The 20,439-nt window shown below is 39.0% G+C and overlaps 1 protein-coding gene across 1 annotated transcript in view; it reads left to right on the top strand.

Moving 5' to 3' along the window:
- CPEB4 (cytoplasmic polyadenylation element binding protein 4) overlaps positions 1-20,439 on the top strand; it is a 64,333-nt gene that overhangs the window by 10,772 nt on the left and 33,122 nt on the right. Inside the window, exon 2 of the mRNA XM_060094930.1 lies at positions 9,248-9,329. Within this exon, the coding sequence (XP_059950913.1) occupies positions 9,248-9,329 (82 nt within the window). The remainder of the gene's footprint in view (positions 1-9,247; positions 9,330-20,439) is intronic.

The raw sequence follows: 20,439 nt of genomic DNA, 5'->3' as shown, positions 1-20,439 counted from the left end.
TGGTGCTAATCTCTAAAGAAACCACTATTGGCCGCATCTCCCTTCTAGGTCAAGAAGGGTGCTGGTGGTCACATGGCCGTCAAGAAAAAAAAAAAAAAAAAGAGAGATCGAACAAGACACCAAAACATCAGCTGATGACCACAAATTTGGGAGGAGATTGTTCAGTTTTCCTCTCTTCATTTCAGCCTTCTCCTGGGTTCAGGCTTCTGTGGACTTGGGGGAAGGATCTCCAAAAGGAGAGAGAACAGGACAGGACTGAGAGCATTTTGGTTGTGTTTTTGTTTGTTAATGTGTTTTTGTTTTTCCGAAGGGGAATTTAAAGGTTTGGGGTCTTTTGCAGGCCTTTGGACTGCATCACACTTTTTTTCATCTCTTGCTCTTTTTCAACCCACAAATGTTTGATGCTTTCAATGGACCATGTGCTAGGAGTACATGACCAAGGCAGACATGCTCCTCCTCATGAACTGTACAGTCTGGTGACCTCTTGCTCTGTGCCTGCGTGTTGAGAAGTGCCTTCTGCTCCGGAGACTCTGGAGAGCTAAGGATGTGGCGGGGGGAGCTGTGAGGGCCCAGAGGCCGACACTGGGCACAGGCTGCCTTTTTTTTTTTTTTTTCTTTTTTTCTTTTTGCGGTATGCGGGCCTCTCACTGTTGTGGCTTCCCCCGTTGCGGAGCACAGGCTCCGGACGCGCAGGCCCAGCGGCCATGGCTTACGGGCCCAGCCGCTCCGCGGCATATGGGATCCTCCCAGACCGGGGCACGAACCCGCGTCCCCTGCATCGGCAGGCGGACTCTCAACCACTGCGCCACCAGGGAGGCCCACAGGCTGCCTTTTGACGTTGCTGTCAAGGCTCATGAAAGAGAAGAGACGTTATGGATGTTATGGGTTACAGGATACAAGCCTCAGTTTAAGAATAAAGATTGTGTATTTGGGTGATCGTTCTCTCTGCTGACTCCGGACCCTGATCAGGCCCAGCAGATGTATAGCAGAGGACTGCTGACTGCCAGTAAGCGGCCAAAGACAGAGGACTGGCCAGAGGGTCTAAATGACTTCATTCCTTAGGGCCTAGTTTTAGTAGCTCTTGCCACTTTCCTGAACTAATGACCTCTTGCCTCGAATAGCTTATTAGGTAGGAAATATCTTTTTTTCCCCCTTTTTTGTTTCTCTATGAAAATGAGCTACAGGAAATAGCACAGAACAGCTGAATTATTGAGATACAAACAATGCCTAATTTAATATGTTAGTTTCGGGCTCTTTTGCCATTTCACCAGAGAGAGAAAGGGCAGAGGGAATGTTTATTGAGAGGATCTCCTAACTGGTGGGCGTGGTGTGGGCCTTGTCTCATTTCCCCGCACCCCAGTTTTATAAGGGAGGTGCGATCCTTATTTCCATGATGAAATCAAGGTTCAGAGACAATGCAGTGTCAAGATCAGTTGTCTTCTAAGTGGTGATTTAAACGCAGGTCTTGGACTAGATTTTAATTATTTCCCTCTGCCAGGCAAGGTGAAAATGAACAAATAGTTAACGAGAGGAAGGGGTCTCTTGATTTAGGAACTGACTAATCAAGTCTAGAATGCCAAGTTGTGTTTTTAATACAGTCAAGTGGTGACAAGAAATATTTACCACTTTAAGGATTTCTAATGGTGAACTTGAATGTGGCTTATTTAGTGAAGGTGGGATCAAAGAAAATTTTCTCAAAGGCTTTCTGGAGAGATCAGATTCTTCAGTTCACGTGGAAGAAAATGGAGCTATTGATCCAGTCAGGGTAATACCCCAAAGACATTGATTCATTTTGTTATAGTTTATTATTCTATTAGAAAGCACTTGGTAGCCCAAGATCTGGAAGACTCTTTGCCTCATTATAAAGCGGTCATAATAAGAAAGCACTGACTGAAGAGGGATCCTGCTAAGAAATATGAGATGCTATTAAATGTGGTTTCTCCTACTTCAGGTAATTACCTCTTTCACTTTAACCTCTGACACTTGTTCTCTGCATTCAGACCCTGTATACAGTGAAGGATTTCATACCTTGCAGGTGTTGATAGATTGGAATTTCTAGGTCATGACAAAGCTCATTTAAATGGACCACTTTTCTGAGCTTCTGCTCTGAAGTCAGACTCCACCACTCACTTCTTGACTTTGAGGGCAAGTAGTTGACTTGTCAGAACTCATTTGCCTAAAATGGGGCTGATAATTGTATCCACTTTACATGATGGTTGTGAGGAACTGATGTACATAAATCATACATCATTCATCTGAGACACAACACAGAGCCAGGAGGGACATGTTAGCCACTTTAATGATGATGGTAACGATGATGAGAGACTTACTGGACGCTGCACAGTTGCTACAGTCTGTGGCTGTGGAGATGAGTGGAGCTCGCAGTCCAGCGGCCGAGGGGGTGGGTAGCTGTAACAGAGCTTGTCAATATCATGTGGGCTGTCGGTGTGCTAGGGGGATATGGGGAAAAGGGGACTTGTGCCTGCACAGGGATGGAAGGGTCATCTGGTAGTGGAATCTGGAAAGCTGACTATATTGCCAACTTTTGATATCTGTGGCCTTAAATACTTAACCCAAGAAAAATATTTACATTTTGGCAAATTTTGGATTAAAACTCCCAGAGTTACCTTTGATTAATTATGGGCTCTGCTGGCATCTCAAACTTCCTATTTATTTTGGCAGCTGATACACTGGCATAGACTTTGCCTTTCAAACCAAAATATTTTCCTTTCCCTTCTTCACCAGGGAAAGTTTAAGCCGGAAAGAGAAACTTCCATAAGCTGATACAGATACCTAGCAGTCTGAGAAGTGATGCTCACAGTAATGTATGACTTTATATGAAGGCAATGAGTAAAGGGAGTAGCTGAATTTTGGCTTTGGTTCTTAGTAATGTGGGCACGTTCCATTAAGTACATTTTGTGTTTTAGACCAGGTCTAGTAATGCTAAAACATACTAACTCAAGTATAAGAAGACAGGAACAATTAATGGAGTGGTCAGGGTGGTGGTTCTGTTGAAACTGAACTGAATTGTAATCTTTTTTCCAACTTATGCATCTTAGAGCTTGGAAGAGAGGGCTTTGATTTGGGTTTTGAGAGCAAAGCCCTTCTCTTCATAAGGAAACCTTAAAATGGTTGATGTAGAATATTTAAGCTGAACTGCATCACAGCTGTCAACAGGATGTAAGCTACAACTCACACCCCCAAGTATCTAATGAAGTTAACCTGTGGAATGGAATTGCTTAACTCAGTGGTTCTCAAAGTGTGGTCCCTGTCTTCACTTGGAAACTTGTTAGAAATGTGAATTCTTGGACCCTACCCAGACCTACTGAATGAGAAACTTGGCGGGTTGACCCCGGTAGTCTGTGTTTTGACAGGACCTCCAGATGATTCTGATATACTCTTAAGTATGAGAAACACTGGCTTACATTATCCATCTGGATTTTTTTTTTTAAAGCTACAAAATGATAATTTTGATTTGTGGCATAATTGCAATCTGGTTGTTCATCCTGATTGTAATAGACCCAACAGGTTCACGTGCTTCTTGTGGCTACTCTGGGATGTTGTAAAAAGATGTGTCATCAGTTCTTTGCGCTGTGGCAGTCAGGATTATTCAGGTGAATGTTAAAAGGACAGGTCCTGCTCTTTGAAATACTAATTTGTTTTGTCAGAAGGTTATTTTTATCAATGTTGATTTTCATAGTGGCTTGTGTGGTTTTTCCTTTAGAAATTGTCCTGTGAAGTAGAGATGACAGAAATTGAAACCAACAAGTTACAACTCAATATATTAATACAGTTAATTTTTACAAAATAAAAAGAGGTGTACACGTTGTAATCAAGTTTGCTTTGCTGAGCCTTGAAAATAATTGGTGGTCTTTTATTTTTCATTCATGATTATTAAGCTCACATGTTCTAGAGTCAGAAGGCCTGGGTTCAAATTCTGCCTTCTCCATTACCTGACGTTGGTAAAGTTACTTAATCATGCTAAGCTTCACTTTTTTCATCTGTGAAATGGAATAATAACTTAACACTTAATTGTATAGGATTTTTGTGAGGAATAAATGAGATTATGCATGTAAAGCATTAGAGCTTGTTAAACGTTAGCTGCTGGTACTATTATTATTGCTATTACTACCACTTCTGCTCCTGTGGTTGGCTGTAGTTAACCTAGAGATGCATTTGTCTTAGGTCTTTAATTTGTGGACCACATCTATCTGTCATCTCAAAAGGAAGAAGGAAGATAAAGCTTCTTTTTTTTTTTTTTTTTTTTTTTGCGGTACGCGGGCCTCTCACTGTTGTGGCCTTTCCCGTTGCGGAGCACAGGCTCCGGACGTGCAGGCTCAGCAGCCATGGCTCACGGGCCTAGCCGCTCCGTGGCATGTGGGATCCTCCCGGACCGGAGCACTAACCCGTGTCCCCTGCATCGGCAGGCGGACTCTCAACCACTGCGCCACCAGGGAAGTCCAAGATAAAGCTTCTTTATCTCTTCTTATGTTTTTAGTATCTCCGATATTATCCTATATTACTCTGATACATACATTTTGTTCTTTCATTTATTGAGTCATATTTGAGTGCCTACTGTTTGCCAGGTACTAGCCAGCACATTCCTGCTCCTAGGACCCTTATGGCAGACAGAGTATCTCATTTATTCTAATATATATCTTAACTAGTGTGGTCTTTTGACTGCCATGACCATTTCTTTACCCAAGGCAGCCCATTTCCTTTGGAGTGAAACTTGGACTTGCATCCTGACTAAGCTGCTGAACTAGGCAGTAACCTGTCTGTGCAGTAAACTGTGGATTTTCTCTAGTCTTAGTTTTTGTCATTAAAATGAGAATAATAGGGCTTGCCTGGTGGCGCAGTGGTTGAGAGTCCGCCTGCCAATGCAGGGGACACGGGTTTGTGCCCCGGTCCGGGAAGATCCCACATGCCGCGGAGCGGCTGGGCCCATGAGCCATGGCCGCTGAGCCTGCGCGTCCGGAGCCTGTGCTCCGCAACGGGAGAGGCCACAACAGTGAGAGGCCTGCGTACTGCAAAAAAAAAAAAAAAAAAAAAAAAAGAGAATAATACAATCTAACTTAAAAGGAGGTTTGAACATTAATTAAGACAGTATTTAAAAAGTACCTAGAATAATGTCAGGTACTCAGTAGATGCTCAATAAAGGGTAGCTCTGCTTTTCTGCTTTTTATTTCTGTAGTCTGCCAAGAGAAACTGGCAGCAGTGGGTTGAAGCAGATAGAGTGTTTTTTTGTTTTACAGTAGAGTCTTTGAACTTTTATTGGAAATCAGGACATCCCCCTTCAACAAATTGTTTTAAGTAAGTTTTGGAAAATGCTTGTTATTTTGCATTATGTTTAGCATAATGAAAACGCAGTGACTGTCCTTTTAAGACTCTATAAAAGTTCATTTTCTTATTAATCAGTCATTGACCGCCCACCTTTTTGTGGGCAAGAAGTGATAAACTTTGATGTCATTCTTTTTTTTTTTTTTTTTTTGCGGTACGCGGGCCTCTCACTGTTGTGGCCTCTCCCGTTGCGGAGCACAGGCTCCGGACGCGCAGGCTCAGCGGCCATGGCTCATAGGCCCAGCCGCTCCGCAGCATATGGGATATTCACGGACCGGGGCACGAACCCGCGTCCCCTGCATCGGCAGGCGGACTCTCAACCACTGCGCCACCAGGGAAGCCCCGATCAGTCATTCTTGTTCACATCTTTGATTCCTTCCATACTCATCATAATTTAAACTGCAAATCTTGAAGGAGCACAGACTATTTTAGGATATCGGAAAGCTAGAATACAAGTGTATTTTGTTTCTGGGAAAGGAGTATTAGAGATCTAATCAAACTCTTTCCTTTTTTGGATCAGGAAAAGGGTCTAGAGGATGAAAATGCCAAGCTCACATGACACTCCAGGCTTCCTAGTGCCTAATGCTCGGTTCCACTGATTTAGGCTGATGTTCATATTTTGATCATCAGCTCAAGTTCAATCAAGAAGAGCTGTCACTTAACAAGGTTTCTATTTTATAGTTAGTTTACTTTCTGGGAAATGGATTCTAGAAAATAGGTAAGTGGTTTTGATATTTGGCCCAATTAGCAAGCCAAAAAGGAAAAATCGAAGAATGAAATATAGAAATCAAAGCACTCTTGACTTGTCACTTTGGTTCTTGGGCAGGAAAACCAACATTGTTTGTGCTGTTCTTATTCCTTGGGTTTATTTGTGTCTGTACACCTCCACCTACTTCTTAATGACACAGACATTTACATTTTGGTCCTTTTTGTAAAATTAGATACTTAAAATAGACAGAAAAAAGTCAGTGAGGGAGTAATCAAGAATGATAAACTTTGGACCCTCTCTGAGAACAGAATGTTTACTTGACAAAATATGTGGCTTGGAACTCTGAATTACCGTAGCATCATAGGAAACAAAGTGTTATACAAATGTAAAGTAGTTTATAATAATTGTAATTGCGAATAAGGTTGGATCGTGGGGAGGAGTACATATTAGACCAGGGTTGTCAAAAATGTGGTGCTTGTGCCATTGGGTCTGTATCTTGCACTTAAAAATGTCTGTTGAGAGACTGTTTTCTTCTAATTCCATTCAGAGCCTGAAAATTCTTCTCAACACATTACATCTGAGAGTCAGTACCAGTTGATCAGAGTTTGTATATTGGTATTTATTTATCATCCTTGTATTGAATCGTGACAAATGAAAGGAAAGCTAGTATAAGTGTAAAAAGGATAGAGGGTTTTTTGTTTGTTTGTTTTTTAATCCCACAAAGCATTACTGAAAATTTAAATATTCATTTAGGATTTTAGTTTTAGTGTACTGTACCAATTAGAAGTCAGTGGTTATTTTAGCAAAAATCTTTATATTCTAGGCAATAGGCTGGGGGGGGGCGGTATGAAGTGGCTTTGCTAAATTATAGGTGAAAAGGAGGCTTCTTTACTTACTGGAAACAGCTGTCATAAAACAAACAAAAACACTGTATAATATTCTTTATTGACTGATTCTCTTGGGTGCTCTTGTCATTCAGTGATTGGCAAAATGCAAGTTCTGGAAGTTCACAGGTTGCTTACTACTTTAGTTGCGTTAAAAAAAAAAAAAAAGGCTGAGGTCTCCTCTTCCATCTCTCCCCACCACCATTACATTTTGACCCCCAAAACCCCCTACAACTCTATAGCCAGAAAGGGGATGTATAAAAACAAACCTCAAGATAAGGAAATAGGAGAAAAGAAATATTTTCAACACTTAAAATAAATTACTTGAAGGAATTCATTCATTCCTCAATTGAGGAGACATATGCAGGCTTTCTAGGCTGTCAGGCCCTGTGTGAGGCACAGCGACACAGATAGGTGGAACAAGGCTTCTCAACCTGTTTCACATCATGGCACGCACAGAAAATGATAATATAGAAATAGCAATCATCTGCCAGGGAGTTCCTGCCACATCAGGCCCTCTGGGCAGTCCTGTGGGTTGAGGAGATGATACACCATCACCCTTTGGGAGTTACAAACGTTGGGAACTTCTGATTTAAGACGTACTTCCTACCCTTGGGAAACTGACAGAGAACATAGGCAAGGGAACAGACACTGAGCATTAGTGTCTCCAAGACTGGCTTTGTTGTGGAGAAGAGATAGTGGCTGGCCTGATTTTGAGTGTGGTGCATAGATTGTTGGAGGGAGGACAAATCCAGCTACTGCAGAAAGAGATAGCAGAATTTTGTCTTAACTTGTTTCTCCAGTTATGCCTCAAATCCACTTGGCTTCCGGAAGAATGTGCAATAAAGTTTTGATTTAATTCAGGGCTTGAGATGAGGAAGGATAAAAACAGAAGAGTTTTTCCTTTTTGTGAACACTAACCTTAGACATTCTCATTCTGGCCACCTGTCCTCCTGCCTCTCTATGGACCGTATTGAGAAGATGAGGACAATGAGGAAAGAATCGGGAGGAAAAGTGGGAAAGATATTCTGGAAGAGCCATACCAGTTTGGAGCCGAAGAGCATGTTAAGGCATCTACTCCCCTCCCATCTTCATCCCCCACCACCCCAGGGAAAAAACCTGTAATACTCTCTACTTTAAATATGGATTATATCTCAGTGTAACTGCCCTTGGACCCCTCAGTTTGCAGAAGTAAAAAAAAGTTTGTATCCTAAAACTGTTGAGTGAATATTACTGGATATCTGTGTGGTGGGTGGGGTCAGGAGGGGTGGTCCCTATTTCATGGAAGGATAATAATAGTATAGGGTGAGTAGTGTTACGGAAGGACAAAGGAGAAATGTCAGGATGATCAGAAGGACTACTTTTGACCTATCAACCTTAAAGTTCTAGAGAAGCTGGAAGGTGGAAAAGTGAGATCCCAACAAGTGTGGGGGAAAAAAAAAAGGGATAAAATGAGGAGAATCCTTTTACAAAGCCAAAGCTTTGAGTTAAAAAGTAATGAGAGAGAAAATGTAATAAAGAGGGCTTTGGAAGCCCCCTTTTCTTTAATACCCTTGCTGTCGTCTTTATATGTGTTAATGTATTTAATTTGAAAACTTCAGTATTTAATTTGAAAACTTTTCCATCTACTTTTCACTATCAAGCTAAACTTTAATTTTAGTTATCTCTAGTACTTTTTATCCTGAAGAATGCCCCAGCAGTTGGGGTGGATGTATATTTTCAGATTCCTCACCCACTCATGAAGTGCATTTCGTTAAGCCGGGGTTTAGACCAGCAGTGTTCTCCACACCTTGTCTTTCCTTTAATGGCCAAAAAATCAAGAATACTTTGCCACTTAGTGGCCTTACAGACATTTGATGATTATTTTCAGATCTTGGCTTATAAGTAAATATAGCTATTCTGAATAGCACATGTAGATGCCACCTTAGTAGATTACTGCTGGAACAAGTTTGGGAAGCTTTGCCACATGACTGCAATCTTAAGTGACAGAGAAAGATTATGAATTCTATTTTTACATTTATTTAATATTCTTAACCATATGAAAATTAGTTTGTTTTTTCTTTGTTCATGAAAGTTATGCTTTTATTGAAATTATTATTAGAAATCAAATCAATCTTTGCTGAGCCCTGGGTGCCTAACTTTTGTGGTGTTGGTGTTTGGGAAGTGTTAAAAATAAAATGTAGTAATAATGTGCCTTATACAGAGAGGGAGGAAAATTGCCACTTTTTGATGTGTCCCATCAAATACAGCTTATTATCCTCTTTTATAATTAAATGCTGTTTTAAAAGCGGTTTGTGGCTGTTTGTGTTTACAGGATCGCCCCAGGACTTTTGACATGCACTCACTGGAGAGTTCACTCATTGACATAATGAGAGCTGAAAATGATTCGATTAAAGGTAATTTTCCAAATGTAACTATTTGATTTTAGTAAATAGTTTAAAATGTGTATTATCTATGTAACATGATGAGCAATATGGCAAATATTATAGATTCATATTTTATATCCAGTCAGTTCCATCAATTTTATACATGTACCTCTTTTTGTTCAAAAACAAACATATTTTATGCGCATCCACTGTAAGCCCTTCACAATACCAATTAAGGGACCTACCTACAGAGTTACTAATTGCTAAGGGAGGGCAGTTAACTGGAAAGATGGGAACCATACTCCTAATTTTTTTTTTTTTAATCTCTCAGGCAAAACCTGCTAAGTGCCGCAAAACCTTTATGTCTGTTCACCAATGACAGTGCCTATACACTAGGAAGAGTTCAAGTGTTGATAGATTTTTTGGCCTAGTTTCATGTTTTTTAAAATGGCCAACAGTTTCAAAGTTAAAATGAAGCTTTGTAGTTCTTGAAATACTTTTTCTGTATTATGTTAAAAAAAATAGTGCTATTCCCACTTGGATTCTGGTCTCAGTCCTTTTACCCTGAATAAGATATTGCAGTTTGACTAGGCCTCAATTCCTTCATCTTTAATAGGGGACTTAGAGCCACTCTTATGATAAGGGAGTTAATAATGGGGAGCTTTAAAAATACAGGTGCCTGGGCCCCATCCCAGGTGTGGGGTGGGGCTTATGATATTTTTTAGTGTCTCACGTGATGTTCATGTGTAGCCAGAGTTGAGAATGAGCAGATTAGATGTTCTCTAAGGGCCATTCTAGCTCTGATTTTGTGAAAACTACCCCACAAAATAAAATATTTTTCTGCAAAAAATCTCATTTTACTAGACTGAAGAGTTTTTTTTTTTTTTTTTTTTTTTTTTTTAAGACATTTGGGTTGTTTGGTATATTTGGTCCTGTCACAAGTTGTTTGTTTGTTCGCTTATTCATTCATTCATTCATCCAATGTTTCTGAGCCTGCTTTGTGCCAACACAGCTTTGCGCTGGGATCAAAGGTGGCAAAGAGCCTGTGACTTCAAGTGGTAACCAGCTTGGCCTAGTTTTCCTTTGAGTTTGGTTTATCATATTACTGATGCAGTAAAACTATTTTTCAGCAAACCTATAACAATAAATTTTTTATGAGGAATTTTTTTGATGTCTGGAGAGATGAAAAATAATATGTGAAAAAATATGTGTCCATCTGATGAACTAACTTTGAAGTGGGATTATTTTGAAGGTCTTGACTGAATTCCTCAGGGAATTCTGATGGACTCTAATCTGATTGCATACTTTGTTTCTGAGGAAAGAGGATCTCTCAGAATTGGCTTTTATTTTTGGTCACTTCTTAGCACTCTGACTTTGGCTAGTCCTTCAGCCTCTTCGAACCTTTGTTTTCCCATCAGAAAACTTAGGAGAGTCTAAGGCCCTGTCTCACACCAGAAAAACTGCACACTTTAAAATAAAGTAGCTAAAGGAGAAATCTGAGTGGTCTGAATTATACAGTCTCACTTTCCTGGTTTTGTACTATAGTTATGTAAGATGTTCCCAGTTGAGGACACTGGAAAAAGGGTACACAGAATCTCTCTGTACTACTCTTTGTAACTTGATGTGAATCTATGATTGTTTCAGAATTAAAAGTTAAGTACAGAAAAAGTTTCTAAAGGACACTTTTTTTCCTTAATTGATTTCCTCAGCAACTTTTTTTTTTTTGAGAGCCTCTTCTCTTATGTACTAGATAATAGGGATAATAATTAGAACTCATTTTCATGGTAAGTGCCTATGTCTTTTATCAGAGAAAACAGTTTACAAATGGCAGCAGTATAAACACTTTATTATGTGATGCTTCTAAGAAGTAAGCTTCTAACTAGTATTTATGTAAGAGTTTGCACACATTATTCTAATAGGATTAACAACATTTCCTTGGTTTATCGGATACAGCGAGGACAACTCTGGTTTATTTTTTCTCCTATAGTTTGCTAAGTGGCTCATTGTGTAAACTTCTGCCTTTATTCTATATTCCCTTTTAAATTTTTTCTTACCAATTTTTACCTAAATTAGGTTTCTTTAGGCTGATTCTGTAGAGATAATTAAAAGTTAAGTCTGGTGACAGAAAAAGTTAACTCTGATTGACCTAACGTGGGAACACAAATGTTTTGTGAAATTGTGACATAAAAGAGGAAGTGTGGCAGGATGGAAAGACCATGGGTTTTGGAGTCACACAGACCTGGATTTTAATTGCCACTCTGGGGCTCCCCTGGTGGCGCAGTGGTTGAGAGTCCGCCTGCCGATGCAGGGGACACGGATTCGTGCCCTGGTCCAGGAAGATCCCACATGCCACGGAGCGGCTGGGCCCGTGAGCCATGGCCGCTGAGCCTGCGCGTCCGGAGCCTGTGCTCCGCAACGGGAGAGGCCACAACAGTGAGAGGCCCGTGTACCAAAAAAATATATGTATATAAATAAATAAATTGCCATTCTGCCACTACAGTTTTGTGGTAGTTATGAGGATTAAATGATATCGTGTGTCTATAAAATCCAGCATACCGCCAGTTCATTGAGAAGACACTCAATAAATGGTATCGAGTATTACTAAACATCTATTAAGTCTGTTTTCATGCTTATCAAATGAGAAAACCGGTTTCAATATGAGTGCCAAGGTGACTTAAGCATATTGACTGAACTTTGTGTATTTTTTCCTTCTAAGAGAAGTAAGGAATTCACAGATGAGTTCATGGTCCTAAAATGCCAGACTGCAGTTATGCTTGATTTTTTTTTTTAAACCAAGATGATGAACTTTATACCATTGTAGTCTATTGCAGTGCAGTTTTGCTCAGGGGAATACTTTATTTTTGTCAAACTCTCCTCTGATTTAGACAGCTATTTTAGGAAAACTATGTTTGATTTTAACAGTGGTTCTATTGTGAAATTTTGTTTAAAGGTGATAATAAAAGCTGAATATCTTTAAAAAATCTAACACATTGTCCTTTTAAAGTAAGTATATAAAACTGCCTGTCCATTTTGAAGATGAATAAATAGCCTCTTCATGTGCTCTGCTTCCTTAGAAACAGATAAAACAGAAAACGGGCATTATTTCTATGAGACTAGTATAGAATAATATGCCTTTCAAAAAATTAATTTGAAAATTGTTTTTAAAAAACTATCATACGGAGGCAGGTTTTATATTTGGGTTAGTTTTATCTTAAAAATAACTATAAAATATATTATGAATGACTTCATTTATTTTTATTTTCATTTGCAATTCCTCATAGATATGTGGTTTTTGTGTATGTGTTTAAATAATGAAGCCTAAAATTGATACAAGACCTGTCAATTGAATGAAGTCGTTAAGGCTGTATTATTTATTTAAATTAAAAAAAAAACAAACCCAAATTGAATTTGCCTTTTCCTTTTGGGAAAAAAGAAAAAATCTCCCTTAATGAAGTTGGTTTAAAATTTTATTTTATTTTTGCCATCAACAGACAAGATGTTAATATGCCTAGGAACTTTCAAATATAATTTTTGAGTTTATTTTTTATGAATGTGCTGTTGATTCCAGTTGGCTTGTTTAGTAACCTTTTTTTAAAGAAATGTGCAAACAGAATAGCTAGCCTTCATTTCATAATTTATATATATATATTTTTACAGTTCATTTAAAAATAGTTTTTCTAAGAATTTTAAGGCTACTGTCATTTTCTCCATGTACAGAGGTTTACCTCTTTGAGAAGAAAAGGGTCCTCCCTCTGCCTTATCTCCATGTCCTTTCACTGATCAGCTGGCATGTCTGTATGTAGTATTTTTATCCACGAAATTATGTATTGCCTTCTCCATAACTAACACCAGTGACAGTCTGTAACAGTTCTTCCCCAGAGAACGATTTCATTTTCCTCACTGCACACACAGTCGTACAAGCTAAGAGCCTGCTCTGCAGACTAATTTTTGAATTTTGATCTCTGAGATGGCAGCTTGTGCATTGCTACTATAATTATTAGGCTTATCAAGTATTTTCTTCACCTGGACAGGAAAATCTTTTACTATTGTAGATGCTGAGATGATTATTTGGGAAGTATTGTATCTTACTGTTATTTATGTTTTTTCCTGCCTGTGAAATTGGTACTTATTGTTTAGAAATGGAGCACCATGAAATAGATTAAAAACATGTGCGAGTGCATCTGTTTTCAGCCCTTATGAAGCATAGTTTGGACATAGTGAAATAAAGATTCATGAAGCGGTATTACATTCAGTGTACAGTAGGAGAAACCTCTAAAAATTAAGGAGACTTTTAAAATTTTCTTTCCTGTATGTGAAGGGAATAAAGGAATATATGTATAAACCAAGAAGCAGTCGTTCATGGAATAGAAGCAGAGGGAGACAGCACTGGAATAAAGAGACAAAAACGAATATTTGAAAATTATCAGATGTCAGAGTAGAACAATTCACAGTTTCATAGTAGTGGTTGAGTGTTTCCAATCATATATATGAAAACAATTTAATATCCAGTTTGCTTCCTTTCACTAGAAAGCCAAATGAGACAGCAAAATTATTGAGAGAACAAAGGCAATCTGTAAATTGTCAAAACATTATATAGTTGTTCTTCAGATATTAATTAACTAAGTTATGAATCAGAATATCATTTTATTTTTTCTCAGAATACTGTGAAATTAGAGTCTTCCACTCTTCATATTGTTATAGGAAGTATCTTGCTTCCAGTTTTTGGAAGGGGAAGCTCAGCGTATCTACCCCAATCCCTCTGAGTTTCAGGCATTTTAAATAGTTAATTTGCATCTGGGCAATGATGATTGCATTCAGAAATGCAAGTTGTTTAAAGTGCCAGTCTTTTACATATTCCCGTTGTGCCCGAGAGACCTATTGCATATGTCAGTCAAGTAAGTAGTGGGAGTGTGTTAAGACCTTACTGCCTCACTTGCCTCATGCATTAATTTAATAAGAACTTATTTTAAGAGCTGGACCTACTCCAAAAATGCTATGCATTTAATTCCAGACTGCTGAAGGTACTGTGACCTTGCATTTTAAAATACTTCTGAAATTTTTTTTTTCCTTATCTACACATTAAATTAGGGGCCCTCCCCAAACTATTTTTCACGGCTGTGAATTTGTTTGAAACAAATGCTTCAACGAGTGGGCAAGTGATGATTCCATCTGTGCCTCTTTTCTTTGCTGCTAAGCAGAACCATTTATAATAATCTCTCTAGAAGAAAATCATGAAACTCAGTTGAAAGTTTAGTACACAAAGCCAGTTTTGTTAATTTTCTATAAGCTTTTTTATGTCACTGTGGGAGAGAGTGACTGTTGGGATAATTATTTGAATTCTGTATCTTTACAGTAGGGGAAGGAATAAAGTTAGTGCTGCTTTAAAAAGATATCATAAATAATATCAAGAAAACCTTAAATTTTCCTTCGATCCACAATTCTTTTAATATTCCTATACTCCAAATTGCAGTCACTTAGCTCAGTATTTTCAAGAACAGATGTTGTATACCGATACAGATGTTTTGAACAGATATTGTATACTGACTTTGTGTACACCGAGATAGCTCTGGAAACCTTCCATGAGACTTGCTGACAATAGGACTAAATTTAATATCATTCAGTTATAAATCTGAGATTCAGAGTAAATACAGTTCTAAAAAATGAAAGGGACTTTTACCGAATAAGTTCCGTTGCTATATTATTTAAATGATTTATTTGAAATAGTTGTGGGGAGATGTAATCTCTTACAGTATTTAACCTTTTTCTATTTAAATCAGTTTGCCTGTGGCAATTTGAAGAGAGACAACTATGCACTGCTCTGCACCCCACTCCCCAGTCACCTTTTTAAAGGATTAGATGGACGTTTTTCTTCAACGGATATTTAATGGGCCGTGATACAAAGTACCATAGAGAAGACACGGATAAAGCAAAACGGCTAAATTTTACTTGGATTCATAATCAAATTTCTCCTTCTTAGCACATTACCATTATGTGGTATCAAATGTCTTCTGGTGAATTGGGGGATCTTTAAATATTACAAGTGTTAAAGATTCAGAGTCTTCCAGGCAGCTGCCCTGCAAACCTGGCTGGAGCCTTCCTGAACTCGGCTGGTTCTTTCTTGCTCTGCTTGGATGATACCAAGTAATTCAAAGCAGCATAGCAGGGGAGTGGCTGAGGTCTCTGGGGAGCAGAAAATTGCCTTACTCCTAGAAGCTTCATGAGTAATTGAGTAAGGCACACAGCAAAGAATACAGTTCATAAACTTGGCTACAGTTGAACTTTGCGTGTGGCTATTAGAAGTGAAGTGGTTTCCTCTCCTTCCCCACTCTCCCTTTCCTGGCTGCTGAAATGGAACATCCTAAACATTCTTTCTCTTTTGCTTGGCTTAGTTGTGCCATAGGATGGGACCTGGGCTTCTGTGTTGAGGTAACTTCCTTTGTGAGGAAGAAGGGGGCAAAGCGCTGGGGCATGATTTTCTGTGTATTACTGGTGCAGGGTGTATTCGTAATTCGGACCCACTGTCTCCTTTTTGGTTTACTGTTGGTCAGGATTTTTCTGATTCCTCACAGCACAGTGTAGGCAGAGTTTACAAAGGTGTCGGTTTCAAACTGTGTGACTGTACTTTTCCACGTTGAGGATTGCTGTTGTTTTTTGTTTTGTTTTATTTTGTTTTAAATTTTTCAAGGGGAGGAGGGGAAAGGGAAATGCCTGGGAGGACAAAACGTGATGTTTGTGAACACGGATGTGCTCGTAGCCTTGGATTGAAGTCTTCCTTACTCTAGGCTCCGAAGTGAAACCAATTTGGTTCACACTAAATGCTCCTGTGCCTCAGGAGCCTCATCTGCCCGATTTTTTATATAACGTGTACTGGTAAGTACAAGGTAGTGCTCCTCTGTCCTCTGCCCTCCATGTGTTTGTGATAGAATATTGACCCTTGTTCTTATTTGTTCCGAAAATCATAAGAGCAGTTGTCACAAAGGGGGAATTTGTCTTATGTCATCCGTGATGTGGGCCCATAATTACTCAAGCAGTCCCTTATCTTAATCCTGAACATTGAGCGTGAAGAGTCTTGAGCCCAGGAAAATTGAGTAGGCATCTTAAAACATTGTTGCAACTCCCCTTTTACCTGGGTGAGAGGTGAGGGTAAAGGGGGGCAGAGGGGAAAGTGACAGTAAACTTTTTATGTTATTAGAAGGTTGAAGAGCCTAACGATTTCTTTCAAAGGTGCTTTTAACTCTTTTTTTTTTCTTTACAACTGTATTAAGGCTCACGTACTTTATGGCTGTTGTAACTTGATTTTGTTAGACTCACATTCAGGGCAGGGATTGGTAAAGGAATAAACTATATGTGACAGTTAACACTTAGAAATACCAAATCAAAAAACAAGCAGCAGGCAGGTAACAAGTTAGTGAGTGCTTTTCTGTAATCTTGTACATTTTCACACTAAGTACTGTGTACAACTTAGTAAGTATAGATATTACCATGTGGACAGACAATATTATTTTCCATTCAGAAATGAAATCTGAATAAATTCAAGTAGTAAGGTTTTCAGATTTTGTCAGCATTTTGTCAGTGTCAAATGTTATGGACCTCCCTACTGTGTAAAAACGTAGGAGGTCCAGAACACTTATAGAGATCCGTTTTGTTCATGCACCATGTCCAAATTAATAATATATTGTACCTTTTGATAGTGTCACTTATTATTTTTCTGTTTTTTCCTTCTACATTATAAAATTCTGTAGAGAGGTGACTTGCTGTTTCATTTCCTGACAGCTACTAGAACAACCCTATATGCTAATAATCTGCATAATGAAAGCCCTTTTGATTATGGAGTAATACAATGGTGAGTTGTCTGTGAAGGTCTTAAGACTTTCTTTAATCCTATTATATAATCCTGGAATATGTTATTCGCTGACTTTAAGGGAGTGGAAGCAATGCCACCTGATTCATAGCTGTCATAAAAATATGCAAGATTCTCTTTGCATTCAGTTTAACAGCAGGAAGCAGAATAGTCGCACAATTGTGCCACAAAATTATTTCTTCCTGACAGGCATGGAATTTCTACCTGAATATTGTAGGCAGTTGATTCACTTAGCAGCTGTGTATACCTGATTTGTGAATTTCTTTATTCACTACTCCTTAGTTTTTCCCCCTCATGTTGCCACTATCCTCATTACCTAAGTTACAGGAGGGGAAAGAGAAAAAACTTGATGAATTTGTTGCTGTTCAGCAGTAAAAATTTGCAAAAGGAGTACCTTTTAGCTAGTTTTAAACTAGTTACTACTTTTTGAACCAGATATGGAGATGGCTAGGCTGCCTCTGGGCTTCATTATCTTGTCTGATAGACTGAGTCTGAATTCAGTCCCACACTAGCACACTCTGTTCTAAAAGCAAGGCTTTGTTTTATTCTGGGTATTACCTGGTAACCAGTCAATTAAGAACATTAGTGGAATTCTGAAGGGAAAGCAGTTCCATAATCTCTTTGGAATCCAATTGGGCTGATGCCAGTTGTTATACATTGGGAAGAGAAGGAGGAATCAACCAATTAGAGGACCCTTTTTTAATTCTTGAGAAATCAGCACTAAAGTGCAGATCTTCATTCTGAAGAGCAGCCATGATTAATTAGTGTTAATTAGTATAAAGAATCTAAAAAAGAAAAGAAATCTAACTTCTACTGGCTATAGTATTCCAAATAATAAATGTCTGGCATGGTTAATTAAATGGAGATATTTAAATCGGCCACTTGATCTCTTTATTGTAAAAGATCAGAAGTTGTTAGCTTATAATAGACTTTCCCAAATTGTTAGAAATGAAGAGAAGCATGTAGGAGTGTATTAAGACCTGGTCTTGCCATTAACAGTTACATGGCTTAAGTCAGTCACTTCCCTCTAGATCCTGGTTTCTCTACCTGCAGGAGGAAATGGAGGGATTGAACCTAGTGATCTTTAAGTTGCTATCAGCAATTCCACGCAGCCTCTCTGGCATGGTATTTCTCAGTGACAAAGTTGAAGGTTTTTATAGTTGAATGACTGAAAGTAACATGGATTTCATGTGAGTTGGGGTGTGTCAGCATTTAATATTGAGTAGCTTGTAAGAAGGGATATAACCAGAAATCAATCAAATTTATTCAGTTGAGTGAAGGCTTTGTTTCTAGACTGCATTTTTTCTTTTTGAGATAGGCCTAAAAATACTATGTCAAGGAAGCAGTTGTTTAAACTTGGCTTGATATAATGTTTCTGTTCTCAATTTGTGGACCACGGGCCTCTTCAGCCATGGGAATTACTTGATGGGGTCTAGGAACCTATTAGAACCAAGCGTTCTAGTTAGATGACAGATTTGTCATGTATGTGCTGCATGATTATCTTCCAAAAGCACGTGGATGCTGATGTAATACAATGAAAATATATTTAAAGGTGTTGCTGAATTCATAGTAGCCTTTTATTATTAAGGGTTTTTGTTGTGGTTGTTTTACTTGTAGTATCCACTGGCATGGGGCTTGAGGGTTTCAGGTGTTATGATTGAAGTAGGTCTTAATAATCATGGAAGGTTATGAAACACTGCTGTAGAGAACTTCTCTAATTGTTCCGCTTTAAACTCCTACCATTCGAATGTTCCCCATTACCAAAAAAGAACATAACAAAAAAAGGAATTTAATAGAGGAAATAGTGAGGATGAGGACAAAGAGGAGTGAGGAGGAGTCGCTTACCCTATCCTAGATTATCATCTCCACCAAATAGCATTTTGGAATGTTGTCTCTGGCATCTGAAGCCATCTTATTGCCTTTTGAGGCATGTCTAGGAGCGTGGACTTGTCAGGCTACATCTGGCACAGTGCCAGGGGGCAGAGGGAGCCCTGTGACAGGAGGGGTGCACCCTGGAGTGGAGTAACATGGTAGCCCTTGTTAGGAGGGGGAGATGGCTCTCTTCAAGCCACATGGTTTGGAAGTACCTTACATTTTAGCTTCTGCTTATATTCCAGCTCCACACACATTTGAGTGTATTCCATGTCCCGAGTAGTAGTAGACCACAGGACACATTTGATGCTGAGCTACATATTTCTTTTTTGAGGTGGACCTGGACATTCTGTATAGGAAGCAGTGTTAACAACCAGTTTCAAGTGAAAGGGCAGTTACTTCTGATACCATTTCTCTGGCTTTTATTCTTTGCCGCTTCTGAGAATTATCTCTAATTTAAATCCTTATAATAACCTTCCATGTGAGTTTTGTGATCTCCAATTTACGGTTGCAGAAACTGCAGTTCAGAGAGATACAACCGCTTTTGTAAAGTCACTCGACTAACTGGTGCCTAGAGAATCAAGATAGGAACCCATAGCCTCTGGCTTCTGGTTCAAGGTATTTATTGTGTAGCATTTGTGAGGGGAACAAACATTAAAAAAGTTTGTCTTAGTATACTTTAGACAGAGAGCAGGCATTCAGGTTTCTTAATTTCTTTGTAGGAGACTGGGGACAGAATTTAAAATCTGTATTTTATCATAATCTTCTGTAAAAGATTCAGATCTCACACCTGCTGATTTCTTATTGAAGGGTGCCTTTTGGAGGGTGGAGGTCAAAATAGAATCACTGAGGGGACTTTCCAAGCTGGCTTATTCTTTTCGCTGATTCTGATTCACCAGGTCTGTCATGAGACTTAAGCATAGGTGTTCTGGAAGTGATTCAGATAGACTCTCTCCCTCCTCACCCCCAGCCTCACTCTACTTTGAGAACCACTTTAGATATATATGTAAAGTCTGAAGCTGTGGGAGGCTGTTCTTAAAACAAATAAATATCAAGCACTGTTTCAGGCTGTTGGGATATATCAGGAAATTAAGACTCTTGGCCTCATGCAACTTATTCTCCAAATAATTTGTAGATATCTTTGAACAGCAGCCTGTTTTTTAGTTTTGAGGGCTAATCAATACGAGGAAGACTCAGTGCCTTTAGTATTGATAAAGGAAAATAAGAACTGGCCTTTTGAGACAACAAAAGATGAAATCAGATTAGGTATGAAATCCAAGTGCATTCTTTTTTTTTTTTTTTTGTGGTACACGGGCCTCACTGTTGTGGCCTCTCCCGCTGCGGAGCACAGGCTCCGGACGCGCAGGCTCATGGGCCCAGCCGCTCTGTGGCATGTGGGATCTTCCC

The sequence above is a fragment of the Mesoplodon densirostris genome, chromosome 3, assembly GCF_025265405.1.
Source record: "Mesoplodon densirostris isolate mMesDen1 chromosome 3, mMesDen1 primary haplotype, whole genome shotgun sequence".
NCBI lineage: Eukaryota > Metazoa > Chordata > Mammalia > Artiodactyla > Ziphiidae > Mesoplodon > Mesoplodon densirostris.
This window is presented reverse-complemented; position numbering and strand designations above follow the sequence as displayed.